The sequence below is a fragment of the Capra hircus genome, chromosome 17 (assembly GCF_001704415.2).
Source record: "Capra hircus breed San Clemente chromosome 17, ASM170441v1, whole genome shotgun sequence".
In the NCBI taxonomy this organism is placed as follows: domain Eukaryota; kingdom Metazoa; phylum Chordata; class Mammalia; order Artiodactyla; family Bovidae; genus Capra; species Capra hircus.
Window position 1 is genome coordinate 64,730,544 of NC_030824.1, and position 23,450 is coordinate 64,753,993.

General features: G+C 51.6%; 1 protein-coding gene across 2 annotated transcripts in view; it reads left to right on the top strand.

Moving 5' to 3' along the window:
- Positions 1-23,450, top strand: part of FAM160A1 (family with sequence similarity 160 member A1) — a 305,023-nt gene that overhangs the window by 279,607 nt on the left and 1,966 nt on the right. For both annotated transcript variants that reach the window (XM_018061598.1, XM_018061599.1), the window contains 4 exons: positions 5,614-5,804; positions 7,523-8,653; positions 18,074-18,252; positions 18,954-19,092. In XM_018061598.1, coding sequence (XP_017917087.1) covers positions 5,614-5,804; positions 7,523-8,653; positions 18,074-18,252; positions 18,954-19,092 — 1,640 coding nt within the window. The remainder of the gene's footprint in view (positions 1-5,613; positions 5,805-7,522; positions 8,654-18,073; positions 18,253-18,953; positions 19,093-23,450) is intronic.

Here is a 23,450-nt window from a genome sequence, read left to right on the forward strand (position 1 = left end):
AGAGGGGCTTACTGTAATGAGAACAGTGTCTTTTCTGACTTAGAATCTGTACCAAAAGCAGAGGCAGTTAAAAGACCCTTATATCTCTAGCCATTTAAACGTTAGGGGACCTAAAAGAGAAGTTTGTAAACTGGCCGGTTTTGTGGTCGCTGCTGTAGTCGTCTGAACGTGCACGACGAACTTGTAGATCTGAGAGGCAGCAGAGAGCAGTGACGGTTATGTGACTCCTTTTAGTGAGTTGTTTGTTACATGATAAAGCTACATCAATTTTTGTCGCAACCCAAACACTCTTAATTATTGGCATTTCAAAGTGATGATCCGTTTATAACTGATTATTTTTTTTTTCTTTAGCAAGATATCAGAGTAGTAAGTTGGAATAAGGTACCCCTAGAGAGGCTATTTAGGGCCACAGAAAATGTAAGAGAAATTGTCCACCTCGCAGGATGTGACCTGTGATGGGCCAAAGGCAGGCAGGGGCTGCTGACTGGCAGTCACCTGACAGATTACACGCCCCACCCCACCCCCGCCCCTCCACTCGCGGGCGCCCCCCGCCTTCCCCCTCACTCCCCCCGCCCCATGTTCTTGACACTTCCCAGCTTAGGCACCACTGGATTGCTTAATACCCTGAATGCCATTTCTGAATATTCTGGTTGGGGTTTTTCTTTCACAAGTGCTGGTCCTTTGTGAGATTTATGAACTACATCACCTTTTGTGTCCAGGTAGAAACTGCTTTGCTCAAAGAGAAGCTGTCTGTTAACTTCAGGAACATTCCCATCTTATGTGAGCATTAGGTTTCTGGAGGAGCGGGGAAAAGAAGCCAACCTAGGGTACGGTGAACAGGAGAAATCCGGCCAAAACGTCTTTGAAAACCGAAGGAGCTTTTTGAAATTCACTCACGGTGCTGTTAAGACTCTTGCCCGCTGGCGCATACTGAGGTGGTCATCGTCTCCTAGGAAGCGTCTTGCTTCCTTCCTCATACCCGACTGCTCTCTTTGTTTTTATTGGCAGTGTAGCAGCAGGCAGTGGGTATGCTCTGTTATTGATCGGTTGTCACGGAATTGTTTCAGAAGTGATGATGATTTATTTTAACGAGTGATATCCAGTAACGCAGAACATGGACCCAGGGTTGCGGAGGGCTAGGGAGATAATGAAAAAAGGGAGGACATTGTAGGAAATAGTTTTTCTCCTGCTGTATTGGAATGGCTTTGAGTAACCTGAGCCTCTAGAGCCATGTGTTGGTTTCCAATTCTGTAATATTTACTGCTTCCTGAACTTAAATAAAATCCCACCTCAGGCAAATAGAGTTGAAATGAAAAGATAGTTTGATGCCAGACATCTGTACGAAGTTTCCTAAGTGATCTTCCTGCTGTCATCAGCCACTTAATCCTGACGGGCGACGTTTGGGGAACATCTGACCCCACTCTGTTTCTCGTCTCTCTCTGTAACTGAGGGCAGGCGGGGGTTGGTGTGTGCTCCCCCCACGCTTCTCTCTGGGGTGGTCCTTCATTACAGAAGCACAGTAGTGGAAGTCCTGCGTTAAATGCGGGGGTGTTCTTCATTTGGGTTGACTCTCCAATTTCTAATTGTATAGAACCCTCTCCTTCAACCACTGGGGCATCCCTTTATTTGATTTACTCAGAAGAAAGTTCTTGGTTTCTACTGAAAGTGTGTATTTGCAAAGTTGCAAATTCCCAGTCACTATTTATCCTAATATAATTCCAAGCTACCCACCAGTGATATTTGATAAATAGCTCTATTAGGTTTGATCCACTGGTCTATTTTTTTTTCTTTTACTTCTTCAAATAAAGAGTAGAAATCTATGTATATCAACTTAAATCATGAAATATGCTTGGTTTGAGCTGTAAGCAGTCATCAAGTTCCTGCAGTATATAAAAGCATCGAAGCAGGTTGTTTTTTAAATAATTAATGATGAGAATAGGGATACAATATAAATTCTGTACAATGTGAATTTCCCCGGGCCTCTCTCGCCTGTGTCGGCAGAAGAGTTCGCATCAGCAGCCACAGGACAGGTTTTCCTGGCTCTTGCCCGCCCCCCTGCCCCTTGTCTAAGACCATGGCCCCCTGTGAAGCATCAGCTATCAGTTCTGTGGGAGCCCAAGGGTGGGGTCTCCCACAGGCTCCCGCACAAGCCTGTGCCCCAGTGCAGTTGCCCCAGGAGCGTCTCTGTTGAGCCCTTGATCGGTGCTGCCTCCCTCGGTCCCTGCCGTGTCCCTGCTCCCGAGAGGGCTCGGGGGCGATGGAGGGCACGAGGGTTGGACCAGCACGGCCTCCCTGTGTGTCCCTGGGGCCAGAAGAAGGCTTCTCTCCTTTGCATCACTCTTGGTCCACAGAGCGTCTCCTCTCACCGAGATCCTCATGAAAAGAGCTCTTTCATTTTCTGCCCGTAGGATCTGTTTCCTCTGCAGCAGGACTCAGGCATACATCCCAAGGCTGGGCTAAGGAGGAGGACAGATGGGCCCGTTTCCCGCACTGCCTCTCCTGTTTCCTGGTTGTTCTTGGGCCTCTGAGTTCCACGCTCCTGCACTTGCAGGTAGATACTGCTGCGTCAGGCACGCGGGGTGCGTCTGGATCTTAGCGATGCGGGTTTAGGCTCAGGTGTCTGTGTGTGTTGCGTGCCTGTGAGTGTGGGGAGGGGAGACTGCGTCTCCCTTACTTGGCAGCCTAGCTAAGGTTCGGGTTGAGTGAGGCATAATTTGGTTTACTGATTTAAGGCGGCAGCACTAGAGGTGAAGAACCCACCTGCCAGTGTAGGGAACAGAAGAGACCCGGGCTCGATCTCGGTTGGGAAGGTCCCCTGGAGGAGGGCAGGGTAACCCACTCCAGTATTCTTGCCTGGGGAATCCCACGGACAGGCTTGGCTACAGTCCGTAGGGTCACAAAGAGTCAGACATGGCTGAAGTGACTTAGCACAAGTTAAGGATTTATGTGTATATCTTTATTTGTATTTATGTTACTTACTTGATTGCCTGTGGCATGTGGGATTTAGTTTCCTGACCAAAGGAAGAATCCAGGGCCCCTGCATTGGGAACCACTGGAGCACCAGGGAAGTCCTTGATTTATTTTCTGAGAACTGAAGGTTCAGCGGCAAGCTTGTCGTTCCATACCGTGAGTGTTGTAAAGACCGAAGTGTCTTCATAGCGTGTGCTATGAAGAGAATGAAATCTCTTTTCCTCCTTGACTCAGGCGCTGGCAGCAGGTCAGTCATTAATGCAAACGTACGTTTTCCTCTTGTGGATCCGCGGGAGCTGTGGGAGACAGCTCAATGTTTACTGGCCTCGGGACATACCCTGGAAGTTGGACTTTTATCTTTTCCTCTGAATCCTTAATCATCCTTGTTTTCCTCTGTACTGCCTCTCTCTTGAAAGCTAAATACAGAAACAAAACCATGCAGGTTTATTGACGATTGCAGTTGTCTGCCTCAGGGCTCGGGGTCTCTGGAATTGGCTCCCGCACAAACGTGGGGCACTTGGCTCTGGCCGTGAGGCTTCCATCCGGTTTGTTCCATCTTTGTTTCTACAAACAGCGTGATCTTTCTCCCTGTTAGGAAAGGAAGCCACCGAAACGCACTTGATTCCAGCCTCGCAGCCTGCCAGCGTGCGCCCAGTGTGTCAGAAACGACTGCCCACATTTTCTTGTCTCCGGCCGTGTGATGGTCCTGGGATGCTTTGTTGCCCACTCCCCAGAAGTGGTGGAAACGGGGCCCAGAGCTCCATGCTGAGCCCTGGGCCACTGTGATGTTGTGGTTCATGAGAAGAAATACATGTTTGGTCTTTGTCCTTTTCCTTCTGAGCCCCTGATATCCGGGGAGAGGAGAAGGTCGAATTAAGTGCAAATGGTCAGTGATTCAATTAGCCATGACTGTAGTGAAGCCTCCATAAAGCCCCACAACCGCTGGGTTTGGAGAGCCTCCCGTTGGTGGAGGTGCTGGGAGAGAGGGGCCGGGAGATGACACGGAACCTCCGTAGCCTCCCCCACCGCTGCCCCCTTGCATCTCTCCATCCGACTGTTCCTGAGTTTCATCCTTTCCTAACAAACCAGTGACCTAGTAAGTAACGTGTCTCTGAGTTCTTTATTTACAAAACAGAAACAGACTCACAGATTTAGAGAAGAAACTTAGGTGGTGAGGGGAATAGTTAGGGAGTTTGGGATGGACAGGTACACACTGCTGTATTTTAAGTGGGTCCATCCTAAAGGAGATCAGTCCTGGGGGTTCATTGGAAGGACTGATGTTGAGGCTGAAACTCCAGTACTTTGGCCACCTCATGCGAAGAGCTGACTCATTTGAAAAGACCCTGATGCTGGGAGGGATTGGGGACAGGAGGAGAAGGGGACGACAGAGGATGAGATGGTTGGATGGCATCACTGACTCAATGGACATGAGTTTGGGTGGACTCCAGGAGTTGGTGATGGACAGGGAGGCCTGGCGTGCTGCAGTTCATGGGGTCGCAAAGAGTTGGACATGACTGAGTGACTGAACTGAACTGAACTGAACCAGCCAGGACCTACTGTATAGCACAGGGCACTCGGCCTAGTGTTACGTAGCAGCCTGGATGGGAGGGGAACTGGGGGAGAATGGACACGTGCATATATCTGGCTGAGTCCCTTTGCTGTCCACTGGAAACTGTCACAAGATTGTTAACTGGCTATGCTCCAATATAAAATTAATAAGTTACAAAAAAAAAAAGCCTCTGAGTTCTGTGCACTTCTCTAGCAAATTGATCAAACCAAGAGGTGGTTGTTGGAGCCGCAGAAGCACAGGTGGCAGCCTGGGCTTGTGACTGGCATCTGAAGTGTGTGTGTGTGTTGGGAAGTCTTGTAGAACCAAACCCTCAGCCCGTGGGCTCCACTGCCACCTCCGAGTAGGCAGTGCCAGACTTGAGTTGAACCAAAGGACACCTTCAGCCTGGAGCACTGCTTGCTTGGTGGTGTGGGGACACCCCCCACCCTTACATACAGCCCCTTCGGAACTGCTGCCAGAACACTGTGGCACAAGATATTCTCATGGCCCTACGGGAGAACAGGAGAGGAGGCTGGCACCCTGATAGGTCTTTGCCTTTCCATGCAGCTGCTGTCGTCCGGCGCCCACTCTGAGCACTGCCCACAGGCTCATGAGGCAGAGCTCCTGAAGGAGGCGGTGCTCTGGTAGCGCATCCTGTTGAGAAGGCAGACACCGAAACAGTTGTGGTTCTGACAGCAGCGCCTTAGCAGAGGGCCGTGAGCGCAGTGGAGGGAGAGGGTGTCTCCAGCTTGGAATGGGAAGCCCGGATGCCCTCCTGGAGAAAGTGACACTGAAGTTGGAGTTTGCAGGACGTCTGGTGTCTGGCAGGGGCGGGGGAAGCATGCTGCAGAGAGAGGTTACAGCCGAGGCAAAGGCCCGGGGCGCAGAGGGGCAGCACAGCCATTAAGAGGGGAAGTTTGGAGATGTTAAACTGCGAAGGCCCTTAGATCTGCTGTCAGAAAAAAGCAGCCCTTGACAAGCTTGAAGCTCAGGAGTGAGCCCTGGGGGCGGGAGTAAAGGTGCAGAAAGGATGAGCCCCCCTGATCACGGGAATGGACCTGCAGACGCTGAACGCAGCCCTTTTTGTCTTCCAGGTATCTGATCCCTTGCAATCACATGATGCTGAGTCAGAGGTGGGCTGTGAAGGAGAGAGACTGTTACTCTGTGTCTGCGGCCAAGCTGCTCGCCTTGACCCCCGTCTGTTGCTCCAGCGGGATCACCCTGACACTTGGAAACCAGGAGAGGGATTATATTCTCTGGTCAAAGTGCACGCACGATAGCCCAGGTAGGGGTGTTGCCGACCTGCATCCCTGACCCTTTAAGCGATAGAAATTGACAAGAGGCCAGGGGAGGAATTCAGGCAGGGCTTTCCCGGGCCTCTTGCTGCAGCCCAAGAACAAGAAACAGATGCCCTTGCTTGCTCCCAAGCCGGGGGCCAAGCTGGTTCCTTAAACGGGGTGAGGGTGGGGGTGGACCGATAGATGGGGTCAGAGGGGTGGCTTAGGTGGGCTGCCGACCCCCTTGGTGGTGCTGTGCGCTGGGATCAGGCTCAGTGCCCTGCTTTTGCTTCTGGCGCCGCGGGAGTGGCGGTTCAGTTCTGGCCTTTGTGTGTGCTGCTTGCCGTAATTTGCCCCATCTGTGCATGCGGACAGTTATTTTTAGTTCCTTATAGCTTCTTTGTATCCTGTCGCTGGCGGGGAGGAGGAGATGCATGTCCAGGTGTAAGTGCTCAAGCACAGGGTCCCGGGTCCCAGCCTGCCAGGCAGCCCTCGCCTAGTGATAGTCTGTATAAAGGAAAGGGTACCAGATTCCGTCTCTCCTTGTAGACAGGGAATGCTGCAGTGAGTCCTGTTTCTTTTATGACTGACGAGCTAGGGGTCCTTTTCTGCTTCTTACAGTTGCAGTAAGTATTCACTGACGTGCCCAGCTCTCACCCAGTCAGTGTCCCCAGACTTCAGTTTTCACTAGGCTCTCTAGCAGCACCCTCAGTGTACAAGTATGAGATGTATTGTATTCATACGTCTTTTTAAAACAACATGGGGCTGGGGGTTGCAGTTGGCTATAGCTAAGGTAGTTAGCTCTTATTTTAGATAATGAAGAGGCTGAACGAAGTAAGGAGAGAGGTTGACGTGAGATGACCTTGACTTGGGGAGGTAGGGACCGGACTTGTGGCTTGACCTGTGGCTCTGCCACTGGCTCTTGGGTGATCTTTGTCTCTGAGCCTCAATTTCTTCATCTGTAAATGGAGAAAACAGTGTCTTCACATAGGCTTGTGAGGATTAAATTTGACAGCACTGATAAAGCGCCTGCTGGCTGGTAGACGTTTTAAGAAATGGTAGAATTTGTGTTTGCCCTTGTCTGAGCCCATTTTTTCCCTAAAGGAAATGTAAACTTCAATGCAGATGTTTGCATAGCTATTTCAGTTACATGGTTGAGAGCTTTTAACATCAAAGGTAGTCAGTGTATCATTCTTAGGTTAAAGGGGCTGTTTTGATAGTGAATATGAAAATTTATCACAAGACACTACTTGGAACATAAAACTCCCAGTAATTCTCAGAATGGCAGAATGAATTAACAGGCTTCTCAAAAAACCCAGGGTTTTCTAGAGGAAATCTGTTTTCCAAGTTCACGGATTCTATAGGCTTTCTACTTTAGCGTCAAAGCAAAATCTTTTTAATTATTACCTGCTCTATGGCAGGTGCCATATTGGAAATACTGCTTCACTTAATCCTCCCAACAGCTTGAAAGGCTGCCATCACTGGCTCACATCTCTCTAAGGCTGACACCCAGTAACAGACTTCCGCTGGTGATGGCCAGATTGGTTTTGTATCTCCTATGAGGGTAGAGTTTCTGGTTTTATTTTTTCTGCCTAAAACTGTAACCGTTTTTCGTTCTTTAAGAATCATGGTCGGAAATCTTTAGAACCACAGTGGCTGAGGGGACAGGGTCTCGGCGGGCCCCGCAGGGCCACACCTGCTCTGACTCGTGTGTCTCTTGGGGCAGGACCCACAGAGCAGCCGCTCCCCGAGGCCTTCCCGCCGTCGGCCTACATCGTGGAGTACGGCAAAGCCCTGGACATCAGCTACCTGCAGTACCTCTGGGAGGCCCACTCCAACATCCTCTGCTGCATGCGGGACTGCCGCGTGTGGTCCGCCCTGTACGATGGAGACTCCCCCGACCCCGAGGCATTCTGCCTGGGCCCGCCGGAGGAGAGGGCCCCTGGCACCACCTCCCCTGTGCTTCGGCTTCCGCAGCAGGTCCCCGGGACGACCGGGCCCCCACTGGCTCCCAGGAAGGAGAAGAGCCACACGGAGCTGGAGTGGGACGACAGCTACGACACCGGGATCTCCTCGGGGACCGGCGGGGGCTCCCCCGGGCCGTATGAGGATGCTGAGAACGCCAGTCCCCCGGCCCCCGTGGACCCTCCCAAACACATCCAGGAGATGAAGAAGAATGCCATCCTGCTCTTCAAAGGGGCCTACATCGAGGAGTCTGACTTCCAGGACGATGTGATGGTGTACAGGCTGTGTGCTGAGAAGGATGCTGAAGGCGCGTGTGGTTCACAGGAGGACTCCGTGAGGCCCCCAGCCCAGATCCAGGTCCAGGGTGCCCCCCTGAACAATGGCCCCCTGCCTGGCCCTGGGCCAGAGACGGATTCAGAGGAGGAACATAGCAGGGATGATTCGGCCGTGCTTCACAGTGCATCCAGGGACCCAGCACCAGCCAACGAGCCTGAGGCCTCCCCAGAACCAGCCCCCGAGTCAGCAGCCCCCAGCCCTGAGGCAGAGCCCAGTGCCCAGCCGACAGCGGTGGTCCCCGAGGGTGAAGACTTCATGGCTCAGTACGACCAGATCATTAAAGAGCTGGGTTCCAGCACCGAGGGCCTGATGGAGCGGGATCTCTCCTCACCAGATGCCTTGCTGGTCGCAAAGGAGCCAGAGGGGGAGGGAGACGAGAGCCAAGGGGGAGAGGAGGACGAGGGGAAGAAGGACCTGGAGGAAGAGGACGACGACTTTGACTCTTTCATAGCCGAGGCTCCCCCCGCAGAGACCCCGCCATCCCCGTTCGGGGCGCGAGATGACGCCGCCTTTGCCAGTCACCGTCCTGCAAGGACGCAGAGCACCCCGTTCACAGGTGACGCCCTCAGATTGCTTTGTGGTTTCTGCTTTTGAAAGTACTTGTACGTATTGCATCAGAGGAGTGAGGTAGGTGCAGGTAAGGAGCATTATCAGTTTACCTACCAGAGGGGTGGGAGTATTTTTGTAAGGAGCAGGGAGGGGTGGTTTTATACTCATTTTATTTTATCATCTTGCAATGATTGTCTTTTTCCCCGCCCACCCCCCCCCCCAAGCAAATTAGAGGTCATATTTTGCCACTGAGTAACTTCTCTTTAGAAGCCAATTCAGTTCAGTTCAGTAGCTCAGTCGTGTCCGACTCTTTGTGACCCCATGAGTTGCAGCACGCCAGGCCTCCCTGTCCATCACCAACTCCCGGAGTTCACTCAGACTCATGTCCATCGAGTCCGTGATGCCATCCAGCCATCTCATCCTCTGTCGTCCCCTTCTCCTCCTGCCCCCAATCCCTCCCAGCATCAGTCTTTTCCAATGAGTCAACTCTTTGCATGAGGTGACCAGAGTACTGGAGTTTCAGCTTTAGCATCATTCCTTCTGAAGAACACCCAAGACTGATCTCCTTTAGGATGGACTGGTTGGATCTCCTTGCAGTCCAAGGGACTCTCAAGAGTCTTCTCCACACCACAGTTTAAAAGCATCAGTTCTTCCCCCAAAAGACTCACTAAACCACACAAGAAGTCACGTCTCATTATTTAATAGCCTCGTTTCTTCTTTGGTATCCAGTCACTAAGTCGTGCCTGCCTCCTTGCTATCCCATGGCTTGCTGCACGCCAGGCTTCCCTGTCCTTCACCATCTCCTGGAGCTTGCTCAAACTCATGTCCATTGAGTCAGTGATGCCATCCTGCCATATCCTCCTCTGTCATCCCCTTCTCCTCCTCTAGTCTTAACTTATTTTTCTCCTTAGCATTTGTTTTTATATGTTTTATATGTTGATTGTTTTAAAAACCAGTTCCGATTTCCTTCATGAGGGCGCAGTTGTTGGCTTGGTCTCTGTGCTATGTCTAGTCCTGAGCAGTGGACAGGGCGTACAGTAGGTGCTCAGAATACCCCTTGAATCAGTGTGGCTGTATACAGACAGCACAGGCCAGTGGAGTTAGTCATGCCTGGGAACTCATTTCAGTTAATCACAAAATCTTCATCCAAACATGAGTAGGATAGATCCACATAAACGCATCACTCTGATGAAAGAACGGGCGTGTTCCAGTGATACACCCCTAACGGGGTAGAAATCATGGAAGAGGCAAAGGGCCAGGCTAGAGTATCAGGTAAGTGGCTTGAGGCGAGGAGTTATGGCAGGATTATTATTAGTAAATGATAAGCCAAGCAAAATTATTACCAAAGTCAGATTTGGCTGCTCACTGGTTGAAACCTAATTCTTGAGAGACACGTGTTGATAGGAAAAGAAAGACCGCTTTATTCAGGAGGCTGGCAACTGGGGAGAAGGTGGACTCATGTCCAAAAGCCAACTCCGCACTGCTGATCGGGGGGCAGGAGCTTTTAAAGGGGAGCTTCGGGTGAGCACAGGAGGAGGGGCGCTGCGTGCAGAACGGGCGCTGTCGGCTCTGACAGTCGTCTTGAGCTTAGTCTCTCGGCAGTCTGCCCGGCATCGTCCTGGCTGTTTCCAGTACAGTTGATCTTCAGTTCCAGGGCTGGTTTGTTCCTGCTACTCTGAGGCCAGTTCTCAGAACTGTGGCAGCTTAGGTCATGGCCAGAGTCCGGTCATCATGTGGTTAACTCCTCCTGTCTGGTGGGACTTTGAAAAACAGCTCACAGGACATCGCTCAGAATGTTGTCTGTAGCCTTTGAAGAGGAACTAAAGGTCCTTGATTGTGTTTAACAGATAAAGGATTTTTATTTTGTCTTGCGTGACTATTTTCCTTTGCTTTTACAGTTTTCTGACTATTTTTTTCTCTGGCTAAAGTTTCTCTGCAGACAAGAGGCAGGCAGGAGACATGGGGGAGGTCTGTCCTAGGAAGGCCCCATAGGGTCCTGCTCCTACAGTCTGAATCTGGGAATCATGGCGCAGAGGGAACCAGCACAGCGGGAGGTTCCTCAGGCCTGGGGGCAGCTGAGGTGGGACCCCTGAAAGGTGTTCAGTTAGAGGAGAGGGTCCTGAAGGAGCCAGCATCCCAGAGGGACAGTCCAGCCTTGGAGTCAGGCCTCTGGGGACTCCTGACTCTGGCACTTTAGCCAGGTGGCCTTGGTGTCCTAACCCTGGGACAACTGAATATGATCCTGGGGGTGGAGGGTGGGCTGTGTCATCACTGTAGCCACAGGCAGCCCCCAGCAGCCTCGAGGCTTGTCCTTCCCTGGCCAGGAGGGGACAGCTTGGTGGGGAAGGACCACGCTGCCTTCCCACCTGCTTGGATCACCCAAATTACATGAAGTCATAGCATCTTCGGGTCCAGCCAGGTTGGCTGACATGATCTCAGCACGCTCTTCCACCTCCTCCAACATTTCTTCATCTGTTTACTGATGGCTGAAAATTTACTGAAACAGGGAGAGGGCTTTTAATTGCACAATTAAAAGGTTTGCATTTCTAGCTGAGATAACATTTCAGTGTAAATGGGTTTTAATTAAAATTCAATCAGTCAATCATAAGTAAAAAGGATTAGATAATCTGGCTTTTCCCAGTTGATGGGGGGGGGGGGCATGAGGGCCCTGACCCACTGAGGGTGAGGCGGAGTTTGGTGGGAGGAAGGACAGAGCTAACACCAGCTCTGCCCTCCAGGTACCCCGTCTGCTCTCGTTCAGCAGCACTTCCAATTTGCCTGCTGTGTTCTCCAGGACAGCAGGACTACCCACTGCTAGTGAAGACTGCTCTTTAGAATACTAGCCTTCTGACAAAGGAGCTTCATCTCTGGGCACTAAGTAAATTGACGAAACAAAGTATTGTTGTTCTGCCACTCAGTCGTGTCCAACTCTTTGCAGCCCCATGGATTGTAACACACCAGGCTTCCCTGTCCTTCACCATCTCCTGGAGCTTGCTCAAACTCATGTTCATTAAGTCAGTGATGCCAGCCAACCATCTCATCCTCTGTCATCCCCTCCTCCTCCTGCCTTCAATCTTTCCCAGCATCAGGGTCTTTTCCAGTGAGTGGGCTGTTTTGAGTCAGGTGGCCAAACTATTGGAGTTTCAGCTTCAATATTAGTCCTTCCAGTGAATACTGAGTACTGATTTCCTTCAGGATTGACTGGTTTGATCTCCTTGCAGTCCAAGGGACTCTCAAGAGTCTCTTCCAGCACCATAGTTAGAAAGCATCAATTCTTCAGTGCTCAGCCTTCTCTGTGGTCCAACTTGTACATCCATACATGACTACTGGAAAAACCATAGCTTTGACTAGATGAACCTTTGTCGGTAAAATAGTGTCTCTGCTTTTTAACATACTATCTAGGGTGTCATACCTTTTCTTCCAGGGAGCAAGCGTCTTTTGATTTCATGGCTGTAGTCACTGACTGCAGTGATTTTTGAGCCCAAGAAAATAAAGTCTGTCATTGTTGCCATTGTTTCTCCATCTCTCTGCCATGAAGTGATGGGACTGGATGCCATAATGTTAGTTTTTTAAATGTTGAGTTTTAAGCCAGCTTTTTCACTCTCCTCTTTCACTTTCATCACGAGGCTGTTTAATTCCTCTTTGCTTTCTGCCGTAAGGGTGGTGCCATCTGCGTATCTGATTATTGATATTCCTCCCGATAATCGATTCCAACTTGTGCTTCATCTAGCCTGACATTTCACATGTTGTACTCTGCATAGAAGTTAAATAAGCAGGGTGACACTATACAGCCTTGACATACTCCTTTCTCAATTTTGAACCAGTCCTTTGTTCCACGTCTGGTTCTAACTTGCTTCTTGAGCTGCATATAGGTTTCTCAGGAGGCAGGTGAGGTGGTCTGGTAGTCCCATCTCTTGAAGAATTTCCCACAGTTTGTTGTGATCCACACAGTTAGCTTAGGACAAAAAAAACCAAACCAAAACAAAACAAAACAAAAAACGAATACATCACATATTAAATAACATCAATATTTTGAATATGGTACACCTGAAAATCAACAAACCATAATCTGAGATTTGGATACATATAGGTAGTACTCTTGCCTGGGGAATCCCATGGGCGGAGGAGCTTGGAAGGCTGCAGTCCATGGGGTTGCTGAGGGTCGGACACGACTGAGCAACTTCACTTTGGCTTTTCACTTTCATGCACTGGAGAAGGAAATGGCACCCCACTCCAGTGTTCTTGCCTGGAGAATCCCAGGGATGGCGGAGCCTGGTGGGCTGCCGTCTATGGGGTTGCACAGAGTCGGACACGACTGAAGTGACGTAGCAGGTAATTTTAACTAAAACCTCGCCTGTCCCTTCCTTTGAACCTTGCTCAGCTGCTTTTCTCTCTCCCGTGCATGTGAACGTTGTCACGTCCAAATTTCTGAGTCTTCTCTGCAGCGTTTGGTTTAACTCTCCTCTCTCCATGGAGGGCTTGCTTCCCTGGTGGCTCAGTGGTAAAGAATCTGCCTGTAATACGGAGCCGCAGGTGATACAGGTTCAACCCCTGGGTTGGGAAGATCTGGAGGAGGAAAGGGCAACTCACGCCAGTATTCTTGCCTGGAGAATCCCATGGGCAGAAGGGACTGGAGAGCTACAGTCCATGGGGTCATAAAAAGTCGGACATGACTGCAGTGACTTACCATGCACTCTCCATGGAATCCTGATTTCTGTAGAAATGAATTTACTACTCAGCTAAATCAAAGCATTCCATTTCATTAATCTAATTTATTTTATTTATTCATGCATTCAGCAATCTTTTATCAATCCCCTGATACTCTGTGCTAAGGACGCAGAAACAAAGGGATTTGTAGACTTTCAGAGGAGACATCAACAAAGAAGTGTACGCTGTTCGTGAGAAATGGATTATTAGTCATAGTATCCGAATCCTATGGGGGTCCAGTGCAGGGAGTGGGAAAGGCTTCACAGAGGGGGCCATAGAGAAGAGAAGCCTCTGGGTACAGGCAGCTGAGAACAGTCAGGCAGGGGAAACGGCAGGTGAAGAGAAGGAGCCTGCCACCACACGGCGGGTGACAAGGCCTGGATCTCGGGAGTAGAGAGGGAGCCGCAGGCCTGGGGTACGCTGACTCAGCCCTCAGGCCACGCTGAGGAGTGGGGGCTTGTGCTCCAGGCCCTGAAGACTCCCCGTCAGAGTGGGTGAGTGATGTGACCAGATCCCTGTTTGGAAAGGCCAGTCTTGAAGACTGTGGAGAGAGCACTGGAGTGAGGAGAGGCTGGTGCCAGGAAGATCCAGCTAAGAGACTTCTTGTTGTATCTGGATTCAGAATGCAGGAGTGATAGTGTTTCCAGCAGCGTCTGCACAGCTGTGGTCACACGATGGGCCGAGCGGCATGCACAGAGATGCTCTCTGCAGCGCCACTCACAGTAGCAGTCGCCCAGGCGTCCACCAGTAGGGGCTGTTTTGCCCATGTCGCACCCATGGCAACCGGATGTCTTGCGAGTGGACAGGATGGCTCTGCGCGTGGTGATACGGCATAGTCTCTGGGGGAGACACTGCGGCGCAAAGACGAGAGGCTGAACAGCGTGTAGACAGTATTATCATTTACCATTTATTTTAAAAAAGCACCAGGAGGTAGACACACACAAACACACACACACATCCTCTCACCCTGGGAAGCAGGACAGTGTGTTGGTTCCGAGTATCGACGCTGGAAACATGGCCTGAGTGAAAATCGTGACTCCGTTTACTCACTGTGCGCGTGACATCCTGCATCGTCTTTGGTGGTGGTGGTTTAGCTGCTAAGTTGTGTCCAAGTCTTGCGACCGGCGTGGACTCCAGCCTGGGGGTAACTGTTGGGTTGGCCAAAAAGTTCAATTGGGTCACATCTTGTGGAAAAACCCACTTGAATTTTTTTGGCCAACTCAACAATACACACACTTTGTAGGGTTGTTGTGAATATTTAAGTCAATATATGAAGAGTGCTTACTGCCTGGGACATACTAAGTGGTTCATGTTTTTAATGATAACTCAATTATTATAGTTTATTATATACATGAAACATTGCTGGAAGAACGCGCTTGGATCTGTTAACAGGATTTGCCTCTGGCAGGAGGCCTGTTCTTTATTTTATACCCCTGTACTCTTGGAGGAAGAACAATTTTAAATCATTTTAATCTTTATTAAAATAGAAAAACTGTTGCTGAACACCAGACAAGTGAGGAGACTGACCTCAGGCAGTGCTGGCAGGGGAGGTGGAGGTGACGGTCTGCGTTTGGGAGGTGGTTCCCAGGGGAGTCTGCGGAGCTGAGGCTCAGAATGAGGGTGGCGGCTCTTGGAGTTAGGAAGCACCGGTCAGGGTGGGGGTCACTGAAGCAGAGGAAGAGGGCCTGAGGGGAGAGAAGGGAATGACATATCATTCGTTGTTCTGAACATTCAGTATTTTATGGGTGTGAAGTTAATCTGTCTCCTAGAAGGGGAAAAGATACACCCTCATGCCCACAGTGGCCCATTCCCACATTCCCAGTGGCTTTCTGAACTGTAACCGAGTTTTCTCATTTTCAGCTGCTTGCCCATTTCCCCTTCCTCCTCCATTGCACTCAGGGGTTTTTTTAAAGTGCTAGAATCAAACAGGAACTTGAAAGGGTTTAATATATGCTTCTTATTGCACGTGCCTAAGAAGCTGTAGTTAGTGGGGTTAGTGGATTATAATGACAGTCTGCTGACCTGGCCTGATGCTCTGTTGTCCAAGTGAGACAGTGATGACGTGGACTCTCCCAGGCGTGGTGGCAGGCTGGGGTCCTCCGTGACAGTAGCGCTGGACCGTGCGGCTTTTATGTGTGTAGGATGGCCGGGAGGTTGAGGGCCCTCGTTAAGGAGATGTTTGTTAACTCCTTTATTTCTGGCCGCACTGGGTCTTCGTTGCGGTGAGCAGGGGCTCCTCTTCGTTGTGGGGCGGTGGCCTCTCCCGTTTCGCAGCCTGCGCTCTAGGCACGCGGGCTCCAGCAGTTGCCGCCTGTCCTGTGGCTCCACAGCTCTAGAGCACAGGCTGCTGCCCTGTAGCGAGTAGGATCTTCCCGGACCAAGGCTCGAACACGTGAGCCCTGGGTTTACCCTCTTCCACTACCAAGGCTCCTGAAGGAAGCATCTTGTGATGGAGCATGTCTTGTTAAACTTGTATTAATGTTGGTGAAACCTTTATAAGGCACGTTTATTCGTGGCGTGTGGATTCCTACTGACTGCACCACCAGGGGAGTCCAAGGAGATGTGTTTTATAGGAGACTCTTCCCACCCAAGTGTCACCCGAGTCACCTGTCTCTGTTCCTCTGGAAGGAAAGAGATGCTGAGTCCCAGGGACTGCAGGGGAGCGGGGTCGGGGTGGGTGTGAGCCCAGGTTGGGGTTGGGGAGTGAGGACAGCAGCCTTCCCCTGGCAGATGTGCCTGGAGGACTAGAATTAAGTAGAGCTGCTAGTGACATTTTGGGGGTTCCTGGTGGAACCCTTTCAAGATGCTGTCATAGTGGTGTTGCAATCCAGAGTTCCTGAATGTGTTTGGCAATCTCTCCCAGCTTTATTTTGTAAGCAGGGGCTCTCTATTCGAAGAATTCATTGACCTCCCTGTGTCATGAAAAGTGACTCAGGAGCTCTGCCCCCTCCCAGGGAAAGGGAAGTTGGGGCCAGTCTTGACACCCAGATGCAAGGTGTCTCTCCTGGGCTCTGGGTGCCTTAGAGACAGCATCTATGTTTACAGTGGCAGAAATGACAATTGCCAGTACTCTGTTAATTGCCTGCGTGGGGAAGAGGCTTAGGTTTGCTTTTCGTTTTTCACAGACAGCGGCTGCCTTCTTACAAAGGTTTACCCTCTCCCACTACCGAGGCTTCTGAATGAAGCACCTTGTGATGGAGTATGTTTTTGTTCCGTTCAGTTCAGTCGCTCAGTCGTGTCCGACTCTTTGCGACCCCATGAATCACAGCATGCCAGGCCTCCCTGCCCATTACCAACTCCTGGAGTTCACCCAAACCCACGTCCGTCGAGTCAGTGATGCCATCCAGCCATCTCATCCTCTGCCGTCCTCTTTCCCTCCTGCCCCCAATCCCTCCCAGCATTAAACCCATATTGATGTTGGTGAAATGTTGACCAGGCATGTTTATTCATTGGGGTTATGTGCTTCTGTCAAAAACATGCCGTGGTTTAGAGCATCATCAGTAGCTCCAGTGGGGGAAGTAGAAGATTCTCCCTGGTTTTCCTTAATGGACCACTTTTATGGTGAAAATGGAAAACATCCAGTAATTCTATTACTGCCAGGTTTGTTTTCTGGATTTTCCTTGTCTCCAGTCAACTCAAATGGAAAGCATCTTATTTTTCTTGTGACCCAAGTTAGTTAAAGCTTCTTTTTGTCTTTTTTTTTTTTTAAACTGCTTTTACAGTCTCAGGGAATTTTTTGTTTAAGGAAACTTGGACACACCAGACTCCAGTTCCCTAAACTGAGCCCTGAGTCCCTCTCCTCCACAACTTTAAGGTGTGGCTCTAAAATTATAGCCAAGGCCTCCTTCACCTCTCATTTTCTCTTATTTTTTAAAAAATATTTATTTGGCTGCGCTGGGTCTTAATTATGGTAGGAGGGATCTAGTTCCCTGACCAGGGATAGAACCTGGGCCCTCTGCCTTGAGAGTGCAGAGTCTGGTCCATCGGTCCTTCCATATGGTGATATTGGCAAGTCTTTCTCTGGTGCTTGTGGGGGATGGACAGCCCCCCCCCCCCCCATGCTGCTGTTGGTAAGCATAGTTTGTAACAACAGGAAGACTTTGTTACTTAAACTTTTGGTGGCCGCTGATTGGGTGACACCCTATAGCATGGGGGCTTCTCTGGTGGCTCAGAGGGTGGAGAATCTGCCTGTAATGCAGGAGACACAGGAGAAATGGGTTGGATCCCTAGGTGGGGAAGATCCATTGTAGAAGGGAATGGCAACCCGCTCCAGTATTCTTGCCTGGAGAATTTCATGGACAGAGGAGCCTGGTGGGCTACAATCTTGGCATTGTTGGCTATAGCGTGCACCATCAGGGAGTGAAGAGTGCCATGTTGTAAAGCATTGGCAGCCCCAAGAGATACAGAAATAGTATGAAAAGTACATTTTGGTTTTAAAAATTAAATCACTGGTCATTTTTTCTAAGGTCCACGATAATTTTCCAAGCATTAAAACTGCTCACAGAGTCAAAATCCTAGCTCCCAAAGCACGGGTTTCTGCTTTGTTCTCGTGGCGGTGGTATGCCTCGTGGTTTGGCACCAGGCGACCTGGTCACCTCAGCCGCACTTGTCTGAACTTGATTTGCCTCCAGTGGCCCCGTGGTGGTCCCCCTGACTCCTTGGTCTTCAGGAGAGACGGCCCCTGCGCTCAGCCGGCCCTGAGCCTCATGTCCTTCCGCAGGCCCGTTCATCAGCGTCGTCTTGTCCAAGCTGGAAAACATGCTGGAGAACTCGCTGCACGTGAACTTGCTGCTCATTGGCATCATCACACAGCTGGCCAGCTACCCGCAGCCCCTCCTGCGCTCCTTCCTGCTCAACACCAACATGGTCTTCCAGCCCAGTGTGCGCTCCTTGTACCAGGTACCGCCCGGCGGTAGGCCCCAGGTACCGCCGTGCCCCTGCCCTGCGCATACCTGCTGGGGAGGCGCGGCTGATGCACAGGCCCCGCCCCCGCCCCGCCCCCGCCCCCGCCCCGCCCCGCGTGCCTGCGCACACTTGCTGCCAGAGGCGTGGCTGATGCACAGGCCCCCGCCCCCCGCCCCGCCCCGCCCCCGCCCCGCCCCCGCCCCGCCCCTTGTGCCTGCGCACACTTGCTGCCAGAGGCGTGGCTGATGCACAGGCCCCGCCCCCGCCCCGCCCCGCCCCGCCCCTTGTGCCTGCGCACACTTGCTGCCAGAGGCGTGGCTGATGCACAGGCCCCGCCCCGCCCCCGCCCCCGCCCCGCCCCTTGTGCCTGCGCACACTTGCTGCGGAGGCAGAGGGGCGGCTGAGGCAAGGCCCCGGCCCTGCACCTAGTCCTGCCCCTAGTCCTGCCCCTCTTCCCTGTTGTCATTTGCTCTCCAGCCCAGTCCTTTCACGCTGGTTGTGTGGATTATCCCAGACAAACTAGAGATTCGAAGCTTGTTTGATTTGATGTTTGGAGAGCACCGTTCCCCCCAGAACACCCAGGCAGTTAAGCCCCGTCGTCCCTGCAGTGGGGGGCTGTGCCTGACAGATGTCCCGATGACGCAGAGCAGAACTCCATGCTGAAGCGTTAGCGTCATTAGTGCTGGTTTTGACAGGTCCTCGCGTCAGTGAAGAATAAGATTGAACAGTTTGCCTCCGTGGAGAGAGACTTCCCTGGCCTCCTCATACAAGCCCAGCAATACCTGCTCTTCCGCGTGGACCTCTCCGACCCGAGCCCCGAGACACCCACCAAAGGTCAGCGGGGTCCTCCCCTGCCCCTCCCTGTCAGCGGCTCCTGTTCCCCCGCTTTCTGACTTGGGGTCCTGGGTGCTGCACCAGCTCCTGGATGCTAAAAGCATCTCAAAAAAAAAAAAAAGAAAAAATCTCAGAAAAGATTTCCGTTTTTACCCTGAGTGTCCTTAAACCAAAAGGAAGGTCTGCTCCACCCATATGCAGCCTGGTCCCACGTTGGAGGGTCTAGCAAGGCATTTGTGTTCCTAACCTAGGGTAGTTCTGGGCAGGACTGATGTGGGAGCTGTTTCTAGAATGAATGACTTGGCACATGTGGGCCAGAAAGAAGCCTTACGTGCCCATTGTTTGGACAGTCCTACCCCAAGGAGGGCATCCATTTTATTATGTTTTCAGAGACTTGAGCCCCAAATAAAGGTGCTTCAGGGCTCCAGAAGGTGAAAACCGTTCATTTGGAGCAAGAGAAGTAAAGTTTCTGTGCACTTTAAACCTTCCAAGATGCCTTTCCACGGGCTCTGGAGGGCTGGCCAATCAGGTGGCCCAGGAACCCGAGGACCCCTGCTGGCCACTGGGCCTGGGGAAAGGGCTGCCCAGCCTTGATTAAGCTCTGGTCACACAGATTTGACAACAGCTGTCTCTCTTACTGAGCCGGCTTCTGTTCATCTCCCTTGAGACAAGTCAGGCTTCTCTGTGGCTGGCGGACAAGAGAGAGAGCAGGGCTGTTGGTCCAGGCTAAAGCACATGATGGGAAACAAGACGTGGAGTGAGAAGCAGGAATGTAATTCAGAGCAGTGCTACACCACCGAGGGAAGCTGGGAAGGCCCCGCCCTCTGACGGCGTGCCCTGGCCACCTGGTAGCTGTCTGTTCTTGGTTACTTGGCTTCACGGGACTTAGGCCTCGACTCTCAAGTGAAGGTTTGTCTTCTGTCTCTCGAGTTCTTTCTGACTGCAGAATTCAGGGTGTGAAAGGTGATTAGAACACTGAAAGACAGACTCTGAAAGAAAGGGGGCCCTGTGCCACTGGTGAACTGAGGGGGAAGCTTCAAGCACGGGCCGTGGAGAAGAGCAGGTGGCCAGTCTTGGATGGAGGGGAGCCCCCGTCTGTGGGAAGGTGGGCTGCAGGTTCCCTGTGGCCTCTGCTAGCCTCATGCCAGTCAGCCTATTGGCTTGTCCCTCCTGAGCAGGGGGCACACTGCCGTGACTCACCCTGCGGGAGCGGTGTGCCAGTTAGCTTTGTGCATAATAAACCACCACAAAAGACTCCAAGTACAGTGATCCCACATGCTCTTGAGTCTGTGTGGTTGCCAGGTTGACCTGCTGCCCTGGGTGGGCATAGCTGATGCTGGCAGCACTTGCTCAGCATGGCTGGGCATCTGGGATGGCCTGGCTCACAGCGGTGGCTGCTGGCCGGGGTGATGGGGGGATGAGGGGCCGTGTCACTCATCATCCAGTGGTCTGCTTGGCAGCTTCTTGGCTGTCGGGTAGCGGGAGCAGAAGACACAGTCTCTTGAGGCCCCAGCTGGGGACCCCCCCACCTGACAGGTTGACTCTGCTGCACTCTGTCGGCCAAGCCCCTGGGTCAGCCCAGCTGCGGGAGTGGAGCAGACCCCCCGACCCCCCAGGTGGGAAGAGCTACGCGGGATCATGGCCACGTGCAGCCTCCAGACAGAAGGCGACTGAGTCTTGTGCTGCGCTCCGGGCTTGGTTTTTGTTTGTATTTCGCAGTTTGCAAGGTGCCTTCACAGACAGTTTCCCTTTGCAGACAGCAGTGCACAGTGGACACGCAGGGTACTGTTAGCTGGTGTTCATAGAAGGAGGCTGAAGGTACTGGCCCAGAGAGGTCGGCCAGGCGCCTGGTTCAGAGAGTCTGAGGGCTCATGCCCTGACCGGCTGGACCCACAGTCCTGGTGATGGTGGTGGGGTTGGGGTGGACGGGTCCCTGAAACCCTGTGCTCTGTCCTGGCTTCAGACTGTGTGACGGCGGTGGCTGCTGGATACGTGCCCAGGGGCTCTTGTTCCTGCCTCATAAGGTGGTCAGTTAGGCAGCTGCGGCGGATGATTTCTAAGGCCTGTGACTCTCAGGGGACGTTGACTTGTAGGCAGCGTCTCTTGGGATAGAAGACTCCCCTTTGATGGAGTTTTTCAGATTAACCTCCTAATTAACCTCTTTCAGGTTAGCAAAGTGACAGCTCCCCTCAACTTTAAAAATCTCTCAACTCACAGGATGACCAAGGTCTCTGTCCCTTGCACAACCCTGACTCGTGTGTGATATGATTGCTTATAGATGAGCTGGGCCTGGGAGCTTGCTTCTCACAGGGGCGCAGGACAGCGAGTGATCAGAATCCCGTGAGAGGCGCTTACTGGGGAGTCTAGCGGCTGTGCTCCTTGTCTGACGCCGTTGCGGAGGTGCAGGGTAACTCACTTCTCTAACTTCTCCAGTCTTCCCAGCAGTATCCTGACAACCCTTTGCAGTAGCTTTTCAGACCCAGGGCAACAGTTTAGGAAGCCACTCCCGGTTCTGGCATTTATACTTCCTTTCCTTCCTACTTCTCCTCTGGGTGCTGTGCCTGCACACTGGGCCCTTTTTCAAGGGGTGTCTGGTTCATGGACGCGTAGCCTGAGCTGCCCCATCGCGCAGGCCCTGGTGAAACCAGCCTCCTCACTAACGCTTCGATCAGAAGTCTGGGTGGACTTCTCTGCTGAAACAGTCACTCTTGAGACTCTTGGTCTGTGAGGCCCAGCCACTTGCCAGGCATTTCATGTTTCCCTCAAATACAAATTCCAAACCACAAAGGTGGTATTTTCTGTTATTTATATATAGAGTCTTTGCACTGACTGCTAGTTCTGGAAGGCGTCAGGTAGGCGTTATTTCCATTTTATGGAAAAGGAAACCGAGCTATTCCATGACTAGCTGGTTACCAGGTAGGGACCATAACTCAAGTCTCCTTGTTGTTGAGTTGAGTTTGACTCAAGGAAGGAACAGTGAGTTCTCTCTGCTGCTGGGACAGAGCCACCGCCAGGACATCTGCTGGGCTCCTGCCTCCCTCACTGGGCACGCCCCCGTATTCATCGGGGAAGACAGTGTTAATTCTTGGATTGAAGCTGGGTAAATGAGGCTTAGCGATGACACTTTTAAAATTCATGGATCAAGCTAGATAAATGATCCACAAAAGCCCTTTGTGGGGAAAGAGTATGAAAGAGAAAGATGGAGATGAGGGAGTGAACCAGCTCCAGGGAGCTGAGGTGCAGGGAGCAGCTGATGATGGCGAGTTCCTTCCATCATTCATTCAGCAAATGTCTGTTAGCTGCTTCTGTGGATGAGCGTGTGTGTAGGGGGCCACGAAGGACACACTGTTCAGGGGCTCAGCTCTTAGGAACCTCAAAGTCTTAACAGAGGAGAAAACAGAAACAGCACCGCCAGGCTGAAGGGCCCTGCAGACCCCAACTGGTAAATAAAATGAGTGGGAGGCTCCAACGGGGTCACTTCCAAGGGCAGGAAGTGGAAGTGGTGTAGAGTCAGGGCTACTGAACTGATGGCAGTGTGATGGCCTACACTTACCAATAGCTCCTTGTGCACGCTATGCCCATTGACTCCATCTTTCTGTGAGTTTGTGAGAAAGGAGGCCAGTAAACCTGGCGAGGCTTAGGTGTGCAGACAGGGGAGGGAGTGCCAGGTGGGGGCCAGCACGCTCAGTGTGGGCCTCGGTCTGCTGCCTGGGAACCCCGGCTGGTCTCCTGGGTGGGCCCCGCCGTGTCCCTGAGAGCTGGGTGCTGGGCACTGGGGTTTGGGGGCGGGTGTCGCTCTGGCGTGGTCCCCCAGGGCTGTGGGCTGGCTGTGTCCCCAGGGACATCAGCGCTCTGTCCTCACTCTCGTCAAGGCACAGTGTGAGTTTCTGCTGAAAGGCAGCAGCAGATTCTCAACAGCCTCCCCAGTTCTTTATGGCATGAGCTGTGATAAGCTTTAATCTAAAAGGATATTTAAAGCAGTAGAGTGGAGGATTTTTTTTTTTTTAACACTAAAGACGATAGTAGTGAGATGTGGAAAGTACTATAAATGTCAAGAATTTTTAGTACCATAGTTAAGCAACACTGAGAAGAATGTTGAGAAATGGGACTGAATTCTAACAAGCAGCCAAAATAATGAAGAGCTTGAATATAATGATTTATAAGGAGTAATGAGTCTGTTGGAGAGGGGGGCAGAGGAAGACATAAATAATTCCTATCGATAGGAAGGCTGGAGATCTTCAGGAATTAAATAGTTAGGTAAGTCGAACCATTTTAATTGGTAAACTGATGCAATATGAAAATGCAGATCACTTGGATATACAAAATTTGGTTCATATCATCTTAGATGAACATTATTG